The sequence below is a fragment of the Callorhinchus milii genome, unplaced genomic scaffold (genome assembly GCF_018977255.1).
Source record: "Callorhinchus milii isolate IMCB2004 unplaced genomic scaffold, IMCB_Cmil_1.0 Scaffold3, whole genome shotgun sequence".
Classification (NCBI taxonomy): Eukaryota; Metazoa; Chordata; class Chondrichthyes; order Chimaeriformes; family Callorhinchidae; genus Callorhinchus; species Callorhinchus milii.
The window spans coordinates 40,112,791-40,131,978 of NW_024704744.1; the positions used below are offsets into that span (position 1 = coordinate 40,112,791).

The 19,188-nt window shown below is 41.5% G+C and overlaps 1 protein-coding gene across 2 annotated transcripts in view; it reads left to right on the top strand.

Annotated features, from left to right (window-relative positions):
• ascc3 (activating signal cointegrator 1 complex subunit 3) overlaps positions 1-19,188 on the top strand; it is a 339,566-nt gene that overhangs the window by 128,589 nt on the left and 191,789 nt on the right. For both annotated transcript variants that reach the window (XM_007899134.2, XM_007899135.2), the window contains exon 12: positions 12,853-13,029. In XM_007899134.2, the coding sequence (XP_007897325.1) occupies positions 12,853-13,029 (177 nt within the window). The remainder of the gene's footprint in view (positions 1-12,852; positions 13,030-19,188) is intronic.

The window sequence follows — 19,188 nt, forward strand, 5'->3', positions numbered from 1 at the left end:
AAGGGCACGTCTGTCTAAGTTTAGCTGTGATAGCACTTAATAGTTGCCTAGCTGTGGCTGTCGGGAAAGCGTACTGAGTTTTGTTAATGGATAAAATAAATTTAAAAATAGTGCATTAAAATCCCACATTTTACTTTTGTCATTAATATTCAGATGGTATCTTTTGCACAGCTTCAGAAGAGAAATTGGAGAACAAATTATATTTTGATCAGAAACCATAGCTCTCGTAACTGCTTGATGGAGACGTTTTGTCTCCGTTGAAATTGTCTTGAATCATGCTGTATGTCTTCCATAAATATGCTTTGAAAAATAATTCAGAAGTAGATAAGCTATGAATTATAGGCAGCAAAGGAATCTTGGGACGGAAGCTGAGATTCTGTCAATATTTTGTACATCTGTGATCTATCTTGCAGCTTTTCTACCGAAGCTGAAAATGTCGATTCAGCCATATCTTATTAACAAGGTTATTTCTGTTGAACATCTGACCAAAGCAAATGTAGAAATTGTAAAGAATCCCATTTCCATTTCTTAGCTTTTGTTATTTTTTTTAGGTAGGCTTGTTTTCTTCCTGGGTCAAGAGAATTTCTATTATTGTTGTCTTTGAGCCACTTTTTGAATTCCTAATACTGTTGTCTTTAATTACCATTGTTTCTAAGGTGGAGTATTTACTGGATTCCATGTGGAATTGGTCTCCTGTGTTCAGTGCTCTGAATTTTACCTTATCATCTAATTAGAGATCAAACTGACAGATTTTCTTAATTAATAATCTTGATGGAATTGCTAGATTTATGAGGTTGTCGTATGTAAAAATTCCCAACATTAAATTCCTTTCAAAGGTTTTTCCTCATGGGCTAATCAACTAAATTATCCTTTTTTTTAAGAAAAAGCTTTAGATATGTTAATTAATGTTGCTTTTGAATGTATTTCATAAAACATTGTAGTTTGATTTTCTAAAATGCTTAAGTAAAACAAAATATTCACAGTAATCCTGCACGTTGCTTTCCCTCCATTCTATCCTCTATTCTTTATTTCTCTCCCCCCCACCCCACTTCGCCCCCCTTGCTGAGAATAAGGTTCCACAAGCATTGGCAACCCTTCAGGATCTTGGCCAAGTTGTGAGGTTGATGCCAGACAATAAGCAAACCTGATCCTGTTCTCATCTGGCATCCTCCATAATGATATGCACTTTCAAATAAGGGTCACTAGATAATCAGGGACAAGAAAGTGAGATGATATTTTGAAACTTCTTCCCCCCAGTCTAGAGTGATGATGCCAGTTGTAATTACCCAACTCTGTTCAAACTGAGTTCATTCGTTTTAGCACACAACAGATTTTAAATCCTTGATCTTTCAGGTTTTTATTGCTCGGTTTTGCACTCTATAGAGGCTTTACTATTTGTTTTCTTAATGGCTATTTGTCGTGCATTACTGTATACAGATTGGCTGCTGCATTCACCTATAAAATATATTTGATACTAAAATTCTGTGAATTGTTTTGAGTCATCTTCCTTATGTGAAATCATTCTGGACACTGCAAAAAAAAAATTCTGTAGGATTATATTTTGTTTCTTTGTATCATTTAAATACATGATGCGAAAAGGTTCTATTTCAAATCTAAGGATTATTCGTATTCTTATATAACTGTTTTGCCTTTAGGTTAGTTTTGATCTCAATTAGTACATGCAGTTACCATGGTTCAAGTGAGACTTGTACAGCATTTTATTGCTGCTCTTTAACGTTGGATGCATGCGGATTCATAAGAAATTTCTCAGAGGAGCTACAATACTTTGCAAGTGCAACTTTTAAATGCCAGTGTCATGATAACTGTGAAAAAATATAATAAAGTGTAGACGGTCTTTGTGTGAAAATGAATTTTAGAAATACTTAGTTATATGCCATTAAACCTCGATGGAATGCATAAGGAATCCTGATATTATTTCAGATGATAAAGCGTCATGTTTGTATTCCTGGTACATCAAGATGAAAGGTTGGGTGAAGAGAAGGATAATATAGTGTTAACCAAAGATCTCTAACAAAGGCTGAATATAACCATAAAAAGGCAAATAATTGCTTTGGAAGGCTCTGTTTTGAATTGGTTCTATATCATTTAAACTTTGTTTATATGACAAAGTGGGATTCAATCAATTTATTTTCGATATAAATACAAACAAATGTGAAAGATTTAAATAATCTTTCAGCATTATTTAAATAATGAAGCATCATACAAAAAATAAGCTATGAAAGATTTCATAACTTCCCAAAAGGTTCTTCCACTCTGGACAAAGTGTTTTTTTTAAATTAGGGTTTTGTTGCACCTTCCTTGTCCTTGGCAGTACTTTTGACCCCACCATCCTCTTCTTTCCCTCCTCACCCCCACCCTGGACCAGCCAAACAAACATTCTTCTTTTGCTCAGTCTTTTTATGACCAAACGTGACTTGTTGGTCTGGACAACTTTAATTCTGAATTACATTACTGCTCTTTTTTTTAAAAGTAACTTTTGCGCAAATAGGAAGAATTTTTTTGGAATTTATAGAATCTCTCCATTCAGTTTATATTTATGTGTATATATTTCAGTACTTCAACTGTTTGCATTTGTTTTTGATAGATATTTTTTAATCATGCTTCTGAACTTTTGCTTTTCCTTAATGATTATTTTGATAAATGTAATCCTATGAACTGAAGTTTGAAAAGTCTGATGCATGATCACTTGGAGTTATGGATATATCACTACCAGTGATGCTGCAGTAACAAATACAGTGAGCATCTTCTTGATGAACACTATTTTGCAGCTTCCAAGGATGCGGAGAATCTTATATTCACGTTTCCATGTCCCTGTGCTGTACAACAGCACCAACTTGGGGGAGACCCACAAATTTTAAAAGGAAGTTTTTTTTAATGCAATGATAGAGCGGGCTTCTAGATCTTCAACAACATCATGTTAGCACCCAATATGAAGAGTTGGACCCATGTGCAGAACTCAGATATTGGGAGTTAATATTTTCAGCATTATCTCCTGAGCTCCAGCCAATACGATGAGCTCCAGATACTAAATAAGACATCCTGGTCCACCTTCCTTTATTTCTGGAAAAAATATTGCTTTGCTTCCAGTAGTGTAAACTGGGCATAAATAAATCCTCATTCTGATTAGAGAAGCTATGTATTTTAGTTCAAATTATTTTTTGCACACTATCATCTTATCAGAATTCACCCATGTGAAGAAGGAAGCTCAACAGATCAAATCTAAAGACTTATCCTCCTGAACCTATGAAGAAGGAAATTGGTTGCCTGGATGGGAAGCATAACAACTACAGGTGGAATTTTTAGGAAGCATCATCTTCACACTTTGGAGCTGCTTGGTAGATGTATTTAAATAACTGGCGTACCAGGAGTTCCTAATTAATTACTGACAGAGCAAGGGAGAAGCTAAATTCTTATTGCATCTCGCTTTTCTTTCCAAATGTGAATTCAAGCTATCCAGTTATATTTGTTACACAACTCATTACACTTAACAACATTTACATAGTACCCTTCACCCAAGTCAACATCTCAGAATGCTTAACTGTGTGGTGGCATCACTTCTATGTATGTGTTTATGTTTGAGGTGATGGGGTGGGAAGAAGAAATTTAAAAATTACATTTTTTTAAACAAAACTGAAAACATTACCAGCATCGAATACATCAGACGTACAAAGTTAAGCCACATTTTGTGGTTGCATACAATATTAAACATTTTAGTCATTCTAGTTTCCTCTCACACAAGGTGGAAGTTTTTCAAGTTATATCTTGCATGTACAAAACCTGAAGCACAAAATAATAAATAGTTTTTTTTATATACTGTAGGTTTGCATTTTTTCTTTATAATTTAAATTGTTTGGCATGTCAAGTAAATTTTTGGTCAGTCTCCAGCGATGCTAAGGGTACTTCAGCATGTTTTTGTTTTCAAATCTGCACTTCTAAGTCAATTTGTTGAGGGCACAGAGCCATATGAAAACAATTTTAGAAAATCTACTCATGTGTCAATATCTTTACTCCAGAATGCTAAGTGCAAATGAGTTACTGGCAATTAGTTGATCTAACAGCTTACAATGATAAATAAAATGTAAATGAGTTTTCAAAATGTTATGTTATTCCATCAGCTTCATTGGTTGAGTGCTTTTAAGAAAGTGGATTCAGTGACTATGATGAAGCAAGCAATACTGGCAAGCAAAGCGCATGACAAAGCTATTAGCTTCTTTTGTGCCTAATATATGTGCAGAGCAGGTTGATTCTGTTCAGTGCCTGTGACCACTTTCTTTTTGCATTTGCTTGTTTTCTAGTCGGATGTATTGCTGCTGAATTGGAATTTCTGAGCACTGTTAATGCACACATCCACCTCCCTCATGTCTGCAAGGGCAGGTTACATTACAATTATAGTTACATCTTTTAAAATATGGTTAAGGGTCTGTAGTGGTACAAGCAGCATAATTAAGAGATTCATTATCATTGATGCCCTTCAATACCACTGGAGTAATTTGACACCGCTTCCAGCATTATAGTAAGTTGGAGTGAGAAACCTGATTTACATTCAACCTGCTTCAATTCTCCTGGGTTGTGTGGGGGCACTGAGGAGAATTTAAATTGAATTATTGCATTTTTTGTCATTGTTTAGGGGCCATGTATGACAGACTCTTTAATAACATTAATAAGCTTAAAAGTGGTCCAAGTTAAAAAAAATGGTTTAAAAATTTGCTTGAGTCTAGTGTTGGTAATACCTGATTTACGATGTAGCCAATGGCATTGATTCATCTTCTGAATGGTTTGGCTGTACGGACTGAAGGTTTTGCTTGAAATTGCAACTGGGTTTTCTCTAGAGATAGTTTTGAAAATGGTGCTCGGAATCAAATTGATGTCCCTAACGTCTAATTTATACTGCAGTATAAAGGGGTCATAAATGAGGAAGTGAAGGCTATGGCATTGATTAACATGAAACCATTTAGGTAACATCAGAGAGAATTAGTCGGAGCAAAAAAGGTATTAATGTAAGGCAGTATCTGTGCCAGAATTTCTGATTTATAAAGGCTGTGGTGAAGTGACATTTCAAAATGAGGAATTTGAAAGTTGTTTGTGGTTAACAATTCAGCAGTGCACAAAATAATTATTTTAGGGAAAATAGTACAAATCTTATATACTGTACTTCATGCAGCAACCATACTTCAGGCTTTCCCTTGTGGTATTAGGAGCTATATTTAGAATTTGAGCAGACCTTCTATAGTGTGTAGATTTCTCTTTTTGTTTTGTGTTATTTTTGAAGGGCTAGAGGCACATTGGCATATACTTTCTTTGTGTGTCTTAACAAGGTGTCTTTATGAATACCATGAAATGGCTTCAGCACAAATTGATTTTCCATGGCTCTGAGCATGCCTAAAGACCATGTGCTGAATATTCTATTCACCAAAAATGCCAAAATTTGTGAAGATTTAATTTGATATATACTTAACCTTTCTATGAGTAGTAGCTGGATAGTTCTCAATGGGAAAAAGTGTTGTTTTAATCTCACCACTTGTATATGATGATAAATTAACTTTATTCCTGTGTCCTACTTGGTCAAGATAGTTGCAAAGTATGTGTGTTTGTCATTCAAGTAAGTGCAGCATTTGTTTTTGGGGTCTGATTTACAACTGTAATTGGAGGAAACATGATTAATTGTGTCTGATGCATTAATCCATTCGTGGTTTTATGGTTATTACTGAAGGACACGACTCTTGTTTGATCAGCCATTCTGACCACCAGCCCAGTGGTGCATGTCAGTGCCTGAACCCCAAACAGTTGATTCTTTTCCACCAAAATTAATTTGTTGACCTGATTACCAATTAAGAACTTGGGAGCAAGTTTATATATTAGTCACTGATATGTTTGCATTTTCCAGATATATTAAATTTCGTCCCTTGAATGTATTGTTGATTCTTCTTTTGAAAGTATATGCAGGGTTTTTTCCATTTGTTTGCAAATGTAATATAAAATGATGTCTCGAAAGCCATCATGTAATATATGTCTACCCAGGAACACGGACTTCTCGTGCACTTTTTCATGCTGCCAGTCATTTAACAGCAGGAAAGATTTAAGCATTCTGTTATAGACTTTTCTTGATCACCACTCACCAAAGTTTATCTGAGATTGACTAATGATGACATCAATGAAAGAATTTGCCTGACGCAGTTATTGTGCTTGATAGAACTAAATTGGCTTACACTGCTAAATTAAGTCATCTTGAAGCACTCTGGGTTATTAACCCAATCTTATTGCTATTGGGCTTCCTCACCTCATAGTGTTAAGTAATTGGGTTTCCTGAATCCTGTGAGACCCCTGCTTATTCAAAAATGCATGCACCAAGATATCACGGGAAAAGAGAAAAGGATATAAAGAGATAATATTAATTAATAATAATAATCCTTGCATTTGGTACAGCTCCTTATCACGTAGGAACAACAAACAACAAAATTACATTTGTATAGTGTCTTTCACGTCAGGAGGACGTCTCAAAGCGCTTCACAGGAATTACTGTGAAATGGAGTGATTGGTATTTGTAGGGAAACGTGACATCCCACATTTACAGCGTTGGAGTGATTGACCGATTTTTATTTGGGGATTGTTGGTCAGGACACTGGGAGAAACCCCCTTCACTTTTTGAATAGGTCCGTGGGATCTTTAACATCCACTTGAACCGGCACGTGGGACCTCACAGGCTGGAATACCTGTGGGTCATATTCCTTTGGAATGCCTGATCTCCACCTGGAACTGAGGATGTACAAAACCAAGTCAATTGGGACCTCCTCTATAAAGGCTTATGTGCCATTAATAAGCATTCAAACCAAAAGAGAAAATAAGTTATCAGCTGCACCCTCCTTGCTTAAGTAAGGATGGTGAGCCCAAGCTAACAGAATTACTACTTAATATAGGAGACATGTCTTTGTAAATCCCTCCATCACCATTTCAGCTGAACTTTGGGGCAGGACAAAACAAAGAATGTACAGCACAGAAACAAACATTCTGCCCAACTAGTCGGTGTTTACATGAGTCTTCACCCATTCCTTTACTCCCTCCCGTACTCTTCTATTCCTCTCTCCCTCATGTGAACGGGCGCTATACAAATGTCATTTGTTGTTGTTGTTGTTGCTGTTGTGAAGGTCCAGCTTCCTCTTGAATGCACCTATGTTATCTGATTCAACCACTGCTTCAGGCAGTGAGTTCCACAATCTTGCTATCTCTGCATCATGTAATTCCTCCTAACTTCTCTTTTTGATTCCTTAATTGCAATCTTATATTTGTGTCCTTAGTTACGGACTCCCCAACCAGTGGAAACGGTCTGTTTATGTTAACCTTATCAAGCCCTTTACAATTTTAAGCACTTCCATTAGGTCCCCCTTAAACATGTCTTCTCTAGCAAAAAAATGGAACATAGGAACAGGAGGAGGCCATTCAGCCTCTTGAGCCTGTTTCACCATTCCAAAAAGATCATGGCTGATCTGTATCTCAACTCTAATTACCCGCTCTTGCTCCATATCACTTAATACCCTTATCTAATAATAATTAACAGTAATAATAACAAATATATATCCACCTGATTCTTAAAAATTTGAATGCATCCAGCATCCACAGCTCTTTAGGGGAGAGAGTTCCAGATTTCCACTACCCTGTGGAAATCTGGAACTCTGGGAGTCCTGTAGCTCAGTGGTAAGAGTACTCGGTTTGCAAGCGAGAAACCTGGGTTCATTTTCAGGCAGGGTGAAACCTTGGGCAAGTTTCCTTACTCCACACGCCTAATAATAATCCCTCAAGAAAAAAAACGATAATAAATTGGTCATTTAATCCACGACTGATTGTGGGTCACCGCTATGAGCAATTGGCTGCTGCATTTCACCCACAAGTATAATCAATTCATTTCACAGTCTATTCTGTGAAGCGCTTTGGGACTTCTAGAAGATGTGAAAAGCGCTATATCAAATGCAAGGATTACTATTATTATTATTACCCTGAAAAACCGCCTCCTGATTTCACTGCTTAATGGATTAGCTCTAATTTTAAGATTATGCTCCCTTGTTCTGGATTCTCCCACCAGAGAATAAAGTTTCTCTGTATGTACCATATCAGATCCCTTTATTATTTTATAAACTTCTATTAGATCAGCCCTCGACCTTCTAAACCCAAGGGAATACGGACCAAACTTACACAACCTGTGCTTGCAATTTAACCCTTTAAGTCCTGATATCATTTTGGTGAATCTGCGCTGCACCCCCTCCAGAGCCAATATATCCTTCCTGAGGTGTGGTGCCCAAATCTGAAAGGCCTAATCTATCCAGTCTATGCTGATAGCAGTAACCTACTAGCCCTGGTATCATCCTCGTAATCTTACACTGTACTCTTTCATCGCTGCTATATTCTTCTCATAGTGTGCAGACCAGAATTCAACAAAATACTCCAAATAATGCCATACACCTGACCGCTTGCTCCCGGTCCCCGCGTGCGCACTATGGCTGCCGCTTTGACCCGAGCCCCCTCACCACCTCCCTCCCGCCCCCCTCCTCTCTCCCCCCAAACCCTCCCCCCTCTGCATCTCTCCCGCTCTCTCCTCCTCTCTCTCCGTCCCTCTCGTCTTCTATCCCCACTTGACCCTCCCACAACCTCCCTCTGTTCCAGCCTGGGAATCCTCCGCCGGGCTCACAGCGGCACTCGGCGTTGGCTGTCCAGCAGCAGCCACACCGACTGCCCCATTCCCCACCACACTCGCCACCCACCCCGGACACAGACCCGGGGAGTCAACCTCTCCTCCCTCATCCCCATTCCCCCCACCCCTGCCTCACAACCTGGACCCCCCTCCCCTCCCACACACCCTTCTGTCAACCGCTCCCTCCACATCGGACTGCAAAATGTCCGCTCCCTCTGCAACAAGGCCCTGGTCATCAACGATCTCATCCTTGATGAGAACGTTGATATCATGGCCTTAACAGAAACCTGGCTCACCCCAGGCGACACCTTCCCCCTCACGGAGGCCACGCCACCCGGCTACACCTCCCACCACATCCCCCGCCCCAACCGCCGTGGCGGTGGTGTTGCCCTTATCTCAAGGACACCACTTGCCCTATCCCCTTACTCCACTGGCTCTTTCCCCTCCTTTGAGCACCTCACCCTCTCCCACCCCTCATTCCTCTCCCTTAAAATCCTCCTCCTCTACCGGCCCCCTAAAACCTCTCCCACCTTCATCTCTGACATTTCAACACTCCTCACATCTCTTTGCCTCTGCTCTGATCGCCTCATCATCCTGGGCGACTTTAACCTACACTTCACCCCCTCCTGCTCCATCTCCACAGACTTCTCTTCCCTGCTCTCCTCACTCAACCTCTCCTTACACATAAACTCCCCCACTCACAGTCACGGCCACCCACTCGATTTGGTGATCACCCGGGGCCTCAGTGTCTCGGATGTCACTATTACCGACAAGGCCATCTCTGACCACTACTTCATCTCCTTCACCACCTCCACCCCCCTCCCCACCTCCACCAGACCCACCACCATCTTCTACCGCCCTTGGAAGAAGTTACCCCCACAATCCCTAACCGATGCCTTGGAGTCCTCTGAACTCCTCTCCCTCTGGCCTTCAACCCTCACCGACCCCTCTTCTCCTCTCTCCCTCCTCCACAATATCCTCTCCTCCACACTCGATACTCTTGCCCCCATCACTTCCCGCACTGTCTCCTACTCCCGCTCCTCCCCCTGGTACACCACCCACCTCCGCTCACTGAAAAGCCAGGTGCGGGCTGCTGAACGCACCTGTGTCAAATCTGGCCTAACGGTCCACCGACAAATCTGGCTGGACCTCCTCAAAATTTACCGCTCCACTCTAGCCTCGGCCAAGTCGTCCTTCTACTCCAGGATAATCCTGGAGGCGAAGAACAACCCCAGGCTACTGTTTTCCACCACAACCCGACTCCTCCGTCCCCCCCGCCACCCCGCGCAGGTCATCTCCTCCAACCTTCACTGCGAGGAGATGCTGGATTTCCTTGAATCCAAGATCAAGGGAATCCGCTCCGCGGTCACTTCCCCTCCAACTTCCACCCACCACCCACCCCTTCCCTCCCACACTCCGACTCCTACCCATCCTCCCCTACACACCTTCGTACCCGTTTCCCCACCCTCTGTCACTGAACTCATCCTATCCCTAAAACCAACCACCTGCTCCCTTGACCCCATCCCCACTCCACTCCTTATCTCCCAGCTCCACTTTCTTGCCCCACATATCACTGACATCATTAACCTGTCCCTCTCCTCTGGCTCTGTCCCCATTCCATTAAAAACTGCCATCATCACGCCCACCCTGAAAAAACCCTCCCTTGATGCGTCGCAGCTATCAAGCTACCGGCCCATCTCCAACCTCCCCTTTCTCTCCAAGGTCTTGGAAAGAGTTGTCGCCTCCCAACTGCGCTCTTTCCTTTCCACCCATTCTCTTTTCGAACCCCTTCAGTCAGGTTTCCGTGCTGCTCATAGCACAGAAACTGCCCTGGTCAAGGTCACCAATGATATCCTGACCATCTGTGACCAGGGCTCCCTCTGTCTCCTCGTCCTCCTCGACCTATCGGCAGCATTCGATACGGTCGACCACGCTATCCTACTCCACCGCTTGTCCTCCCACCTCAACCTTCAAGGCACTGTCCTTGAATGGTTTAGGTCGTACCTTTCTCACCGTCTTCACTTTGTCTCGACGAATGGCTTCTCCTCCACCCCCCGTACTGTCTCATGTGGTGTCCCTCAGGGCTCTGTCCTCGGTCCCCTCCTCTTCACCCTCTATATGCTCCCCCTCGTGACATCATCCGCAACATGGAGTTAACTTCCACATGTATGCGGATGACACCCAACTCTACCTTTCCTCCTCTACTCTCAACTCCACGACCACCGATGTCCTGACAGCCTGCCTGTCCGACATCGAGTCCTGGACGAGAGACAACTTTCTTCAGCTCAACGTGCGAAAAACCGAGGCCCTCCTGATTGGCTCACGTCAGCGCCTCCGCACCTCAGGCGCTGACACCATCAGCATCCAAGGCTGCACTCTCCACCTCTCAAAGCCAGTCAGGAACCTCGGCGTTTTGTTCGACCCTGAGCTGTCCTTTCTCCCTCACATCCGCACCACAACTGGCACCGCCTTCCATCACCTCCGGAATATCGCCAGACTACGGCACTACCTCACCCCTCACGCTGCTGAAACCCTGGTTCACGCCTTTGTCACCTCAAGGCTGGACTACGGGAACTCTCTCCTCGCCGGCCTTCCCGCCACCTCCCTCCACAAGCTGCAGGTCATTCAGAACTCTGCAGCTCGTGTACTGTCCCGCACCAGGCTTCGGGACCACATCACTCCCACCCTCGCTCGCCTCCACTGGCTCCCCATCCCCCAGAGGATTGATTTCAAGATCCTCATCCTCACCTACAAGGCCATTCACGGCCTTGCTCCCTCCTACCTCTCCAACCTACTATCCCCCTACCTACCTGCCCGTACCCTCCGTTCCTCTGGCTCCGGTCTGCTCCACGTCCCCCGCCCCAACCGCCCTACCATCGGTGGTCGGGCCTTCAGCCTCTCAGCCCCCAGGCTCTGGAACTCCATCCCCCAGTGCCTTCGCCTTGCCTCCTCCCTTTCCTCCTTCAAGGCCGGTCTCAAAACCTTTCTCTTTGACCGAGCCTTCAGCTCCCCTCTCGACTCTCTTCCCCCTCCTCGCTCCCTCCCTTCCCTCCCCTCACCCTGACCATTTCCCCCCAATGCTCGGGTCATGACCCAACTGTGCAGCGCCTTGGGACGGCTCCTGACGTGAAAGGCGCTTTATAAATGGAATCTTGTTGTTGTTGTTGTTGTTCTTACCAAGGTGTTATTACAAATTCAACATCACCTCCTCACTTTAATATTCTGTCTTCTGGAAATAAACCCCAGAACCCTATTGGTCTTATCTACCTGTGTAACTACTTTTAGAGACTTTTAGAGACTCCTCAACTCTTAGATGCTCACTATCTTGACTAGAGACAGCTTTGTATTTTTCCTGTCTGCTGATCCTACTAGCCTGTTTATGTCCTCTTGCATTCTTCTGCAATTCCCTTCACTGTTTACTGTGCTCCCCAGTTTGGTGTCATCTACAAATTTTGACACCAACCTCTCATACCTGAATCTAGAACATTTATTTCTGTATATATACATATATATATTCCTTTATCTATTCCATATGCCCCTATTTCAGTTGTGAGCCCTGCTGGGAAACAAACCTAGGTCTCTTGCTTTCGAGGCGAGTGCTTTAACCACTTTAACAGGACTCCACAAGTTCTGTTACTACTATTCTTTAAACATACATTGTTCTTAGTTTATGCAAAACTGCACCACAGACCAAGAGTATTAATGCAATCCATGAAACTGATATGTATAGTGGCTTCACAAAGTGTCAGTGTGCATGTAAATTTTGAAAAATGGACATGAAATTAAATTTGAAGTTGCAATTGCATGTGGTTTAAGTATCGTGCATTTTAGAAAATGTTCCTTTTTTCTGTGTCAGTTTCCATTTATTCTGGTAGGATCAGCTGCAGTTGATTTTACAATGTTGGAATTGGGTCTGGATTCAATGAGTTTAAAAGTCAAACTCATTTAGGATTTAAATTTGTTTAATAACGTTTTTGACTTTTGTGAATATTTAAAAAAAATCTAACTGTAATATTTGAAGAACAGTAAACTATTGATTTAAAATACAGAAGAAAAAATGTGCCCTGCAAAACAACTGAACTGTCATTTCATCAAGTGACAGTTGATTCAGTCAATTGATTACTAAATCTATTTTTTTTTCTCTCTTGCAGGTTGAGTCTACCCAGAGTATGATCAGAATCCTGGGTTTATCGGCAACCCTTCCCAATTACCTAGATGTAGCCACATTCCTTCATGTGAATCCCTTCATTGGTCTGTTTTTCTTTGATGGACGATTTCGACCTGTTCCTCTAAGCCAGACTTTCATAGGAATTAAAGGATCTAATAAGGTAAACAATAAGTTGTGGTTTTCTGTTATTCTACTACTGCATAAAATTTGTGTCTGTGTTATTTTTTCAACAGCTTTGCAGTAGCTCTCATGACTTATGGGTTTGAATTAGAACTAGGTGATGAGGTGAAGTAGAAGACTTTTTTTGCTAACTGTTAACTTCTGGAACCTGCAGTTAAATCCTGCTCAGTTTCATTTAATAGAAATCTTCATCACCAGCTGGATGGGTCATCAATGAAATAAGTTGATATAGATTTAGCTCTGTTTCTAATATAATGCTAAAGTATCCATAATTGTCACTGAGAGTGCAGCCTACAATGGACATGGGAATGCTTTAATTACAGAAAGTAGCATGAATGATTTGAGTATTACGCATATTGTTAATTGTTGTGGAGTCCTGTAGCTCAGTGGTTAGAGCACTCGCTTTGCAAGCGAGAAACCTGAGTTCAATTCCAGGCAGGGTGAAACCTTGGGCAAGTTTCCTTACTCCATACGCCTAATAATAATCCCTCCAAAGATCAAAAACAATAATAAATTGGTCATTTTCAATCTACGACTGTTTGTGGGGTATTGCTGTGCGCAATTGGCTGCCGCGTTCGCCCACAAATATACCGTCAATTCACTTTACAGTGTGTTCTGTGAAGCGCTTTGGGACGTCCTCCCGACGTGAAAAGCGCTATATCAAATGCAAGGATTATTATTATTATTATTAATGGTAAGAATCTTCACCCTGTATTTCAATTCAAAGTTCACTGGAATAAATTTAAACATATATGTATTGCAATGTTCGTGGGAATCAAACATATTGGGAAGGAGGCTGTCCTCGACTTTTTGAGAAAGTTCTATATTTCAGCTGATTAATAGCTGTGATAAACGTTGCTGAGATGCATGAACATTGACCATATTCATGGATCGAGTAAACCTCAATGAAAGTTGGCTTTCTGCACACTCCAAAAAGTTTTGAAGTAGAGTAAAACTTGTATATAGCTCCTTTCAAGTCAGTAGCATGTTTCAAAACGCTTGATACAGCTGTTGAGGAAGCTAAACTGTGTGTGGGGGATGGCGGGGGTGAGAGTGGAAACAGGAGTGAGTTGCGGGGGAGGAAGATGATCGGAAGTTTGGTCAAAGTTTTAAGGCAGAATTTAAAAAAGTGTAGCGAGGTAGTGAGGAGAAGGGTCTCCTGGAGTTTAAGAGAATGAGAGCATGTGGCTGAACACTTGCCCACCGATTGTGAGGTTGATCAGACAGGAGACATGAAGCAAGATGATATTCACTGAACAGACGGTTGCAGGATGGCACAGAGGTAGAGTGGGGCAAGGCTGTGGATTTAAATGTGGAGATGATTTTTTTTTAAAAAAAGCTACAACTCAAACAGCCAAAAAAAGGGACATTGACCCTTTAAAAAATATTGTGCTGTTGCAGTCACATGGCCATCTACACCCCTGCTATATAGGCCAAATTTTAGAAATGTAACTCGTTCTGTGTTTTTGTCCCCTTGGGAACTGTTCTCACTGTTATGACATCAGGACGGTTCACAAAACACTGTATTGATTGGTATGTACACATTTATTTCATGTCCTCTTATGATCTGTTTTGATAACTTTATTGCAAAATTTCAGCCATTGTCTTTTGGAGTTTTAAGCATGGTTCCAGCTTTGTAAAATTATAGGTATTGACTTCCAAAATCCTTCCCCTTTTTCACAAGCTAAGTTGGTTGGGTTTGTATTCACTTTAGTAGCTATTTCAATTGATTTATCTCTAGTTATAGTCACTCCACTCTAAAGAAGGATGACTGTTCATAGGTCAAACCATTCAACCCTAGTATCATCTTAGTAAATTGCCTCTGCACCCGCTCTCTGACAATGAGACTGAAGGAATTGGGCCTATGTTCATTAGAACAGTTAAGATCGAAGGGATACCTAGCTTTAAAATTATGATAGTGAGAAATTATAATAATAATGCTTAGATTTGATATGGCACCTTTCAAGTTGGGAAAAGTTTCAAAACTCTAACCCTTTGTAAATTGGATAGTTACAGTATATCTCAAGGAAACCTGATTCGAGCTGCCACTCTTGCCTTTATTTTCTAGGTCTACTCTAGCAATAACATGGACAGTTGCAGAGAATAGATTTTTTTCCCATAGTCACATAATTTTCTCTTTTTCATATGCAAGATACACTCTAGAACAATCCTTTCTCTTTTTTATATATAAAATACATTTGGTGATTTGGGTTTATTGGTTTTGGGGGTCTGTGTGTAGACTTGTTCCTCACACTGAATTGTCTTACTATAAATGATAGTTTTCAATCTTTGCTCTTCTCCCTCCCTAAGGAACAACAAGATGTCTAATTTCATAAAAATAATGAATTCAGTTGGAAAATAATAAGTCAATCATATGATTTAATTGTTCCATGAAAGATTCCCAATCACATTGGATGAAATATTAGCTCAACAGATTTTGTCTATGTTGTAACAGAGTGTTGCAAAGAAAGGATGTAAAGTACCCACTCCAAAAAAGATGGCCCAAATAGAGCAGGTTCAATGAGAAGCCATGGCATATATTGTGTTGAGCTGTTTTACCACAGGTTAATCTGACAAAATTGCTCCCTCAAACAGTTTACATTAATTCAGGTGCTTTGCTGTTCAAGTAAAATGATTTTCCATTGCAACTCCAGTTATTCAATTCTCAAAACATTATGGCAGAAATTAATATCCCTGTGGTAAATTCAAATTTAGAATGAATGAAATGCAGTGTCTGCAGCTTATCTTTACACAGCATTATCAAAAGAACTAAAGCTTATCCTGATTAGTTTTTTCTGAACTCTTCACACTTTAAAAGGTTTTTGGGACAAATTGTTTCCTACTTATTTGGGCAAAACTTCTACTTGCGCATTTTCAAACAGCTGAGTTGCGAAGCACAAAGACTGTTGTGTGCCTCAATCCATTTTCCCCTAATCCATAAAAGAAATGCACATATGATAGGAAAATAAAACTAAATAAAGCAATCCTTGCATTTGGTACATCGCCTTTCATATCTGGAGGGCAACCCAAAGCACTTCATGAGAATTTACTGTAAAGCATTGTGGTTGTTCATTCTTGCAGAAGAGCAAAGTAGCTCCACGTATTGATGTATAATAATAATAATCTTACATTTTATGTAGTGATTTATCACGTCTTAGAGCGCTTAATACTGTAAAGTAATATAATTTACAATATATTCTGTGGAGCGTTTTGAGACGTCTCAAAGACGTGATAAGGCGCTATATCAAGTGCAAGGCTTATTTATTATACTGTAAAGTGAATTGACTGTATATTTTGTAGGCGAAACACAGCAACCATTAGCACACTGCAGTGTCCCACAAACAGTCATGGATTGAGTGATTTATTATTTATCTTTTTTTCATTTTTATTAAGGGATTATTACCCCTGGAAAAGCAATTTGCCAATCGACTGATAAACGGGTTCCTATTTAATGTTAGGTAAACAGAGGCGCATGGAGTAAGAAAAGTTGCCCTGACTAGGATCGAATTCTGGTCGTGTCTCTTGCGATGCAAGTGCTCTAACAACTAAGCTACAGAACTCCACTTTTTCAAAAAAAAATCATTTTCTTGTTTGACCAAGTTTTCTTTCAATTGGGAGGGAGTTAATTTTGTTGCACTCGTAGCCTAAAATCAGGCAAAATGCGTACAACAGATGAAAAAATTAAATTGGTAATCCAACAGTTTAGAAGTTTGTAAATTTAGCATTTTTCACTATTCAATCAATAGCTACAGCTGTTGTGTACAGACTCCTAAATAACTCAACAGCGAGATGCACTCTGAGGTGTGGTAATGATCCATACAATCTACAAAGATTGCAGTCTACTGCAATATGCCATATTCTTCATTCATGTCAGTTGTTCCGATGTCAACATTACAACTGTTGGTGGGGAAATAGCTTAATCTGTCCTTTCCCTTTTTGGTGTGTTGGTAAATAACTGGTACCATCTGTTGATTCAGATTGATTGCCCCATCTCCAACCTCCCTTTCCAAGATTCTGGAATGAGTCATTGCTTCCCAGCTTTGCTCTTTCCTCTCCTGCCACTCCCTTCACGAACCCCTTGAATCGGGTTTCCGTGCTGCCCACAGCACAGAAACAGCTTTGGTCAATGTGACAAATGACAATTTGTCCATCTGCAGCCAAGGCTCCCTCTGCCTCTTCACCCTCCTTGACCTCTCTGCTGCCTTTGACATCATTGATCATCCACCGCCTCTCCTCTCACCTCAACCTTCATAGTTCTGTTTTTGAATGGTTCAGATTGTACCTCTCATACCGTCTCCACTTCATTTCCACAAACGGCTTCTCCTCTAGCCCCACACCGTCTCGTGCGGCGTTCCTCAGGGCTGTGTCCTTGGTCCCCTCCTCTTCAATATCTATATGCTCCCTCTTGGTGACATCATCCGCAGACATGGGTCAACGTCCGCATGTATACCAATGACACCCAACTCTATCTCTCTGCCTCCACCCTTGACTCCAGGATCACTGCTATCCTGATAGAATGTCTATCAGACATCAAGTTCTAGATGAGAGCTAACTTTCTACAGCTGAACGTCAACAAGATCGAGGGTTTCCTGATTGGCTCCTGTCAGTGGCTCCGCACCTCAGGCATTGACAGCATCACCATCCAAGGATGCACACTCCACCTTACCGAGCCAGTCCTATTTGACCGTCAACTCTTCTTCTCTCCTTTCTACCCCATGTCCGTGCCATGATCCTCTTTGCCTTCCACCACCTCCGCAACATCACCCGGCTTCACCACTGTCTCACACCACAGGCTACCGAGACCCTCATACACACATTCAAAACATCCAGGCTCGACAACGCAAACTCCCTGCTTGTCAGCTTCCCCAACTCCTCCCTCTATAGGCTGCAGATCATCCAGAACACTGCAGCCCATGTCCTCTCCCACACCAGGCTCCGTGATCTTATCATTCCTAACCTCGCCTGACTCCCCCCAGCCCTCAATCCTCCCCGATCCCCATCTCAGGTCCAAAACACTGATTGTTCAGTGTCTTGGGACTTCCTCCTGACATGAAAGGTGCTATACAAATGTGATTTTGTTGTTGTTTCTATTTCTATATAAGTCTAGCACAAAAGAACAGCTCTCACGAGGGAGTACTGAAAACACTTAAGTTTTTTTTGGTTAACTTGAAACTTAGCTTGTAATACCCTTTCTCTTCATGGTCTTCACCCTTGCATCTCAGCTGATAATTAAATCTCATTATGGGAATAGCTCACTTACATTATTCGCAATTCCAAAAGTACTTATCTCGAGCGAAAGCCATGTTGACACACCTGTGCTTCAACTTGGCTTTCTCTGTTATTTCATTTGTTCTGCTTCTGAGGTTTCCATGCAATCTTGCTATTATTTTTAGGTTACGGATCTGTCTTTTGAAATTGCCTCATTTGGCAGCATTTTCCATTACATTCTAACCAGTTTTTACATCTGCTCATTCGGTTGCTTGCTTCTTTGTTCTGTGAATGTCAGTGTTCCTGGAGGCTAACGGATTCAATATTGCCTCTAATCTGTAGCTAAGTTTGCATTTATGGTATGTGAAAGGCACCTCTGCAGGACACAACTTTCTTCAGAAATTTTCAAATTCCTTATCTTTCTGTCTTTAGAGTTAAAGTACTTAATGTTTCATATCACAGGTTAGCAATCTAATCCTAGGTTTCTCTCCACACGTTGTTTAATTGGACTTTGGAGAGGGCAACCGGAGAGTGGTGGGGGACAAAATCATCAATTGGTTCCCTTCTACCCTTCCTGCATAAAGCCAAGGTTTGGTGTCTTTCCAATGACTTGGATGAGACATGTTATCCATATTATTATTTCTACATCAATGACTCTCTACGAGTCAATTTAATGAAAGTACTGGATGCAGGTATACAAATTTTGTTCAAAGACTAAGATATTTTAGTTTTACTATTCCAATTCCTGTATCATTAGCACCATCGATGGTCGTGCCTTCAGTCTCTCTGCCCCCACTCTTTCGAACTCCATCCCACATTCCTTTTGCCTTGCTCCCTCCCTTCCCTTCAAAGCGTTTCTCAAAACCCTCCTGTTCGACCATGCCTTCAGCCAATCTCCCTGCCTTCCACCATCCCGATTCCCGACCTCCAA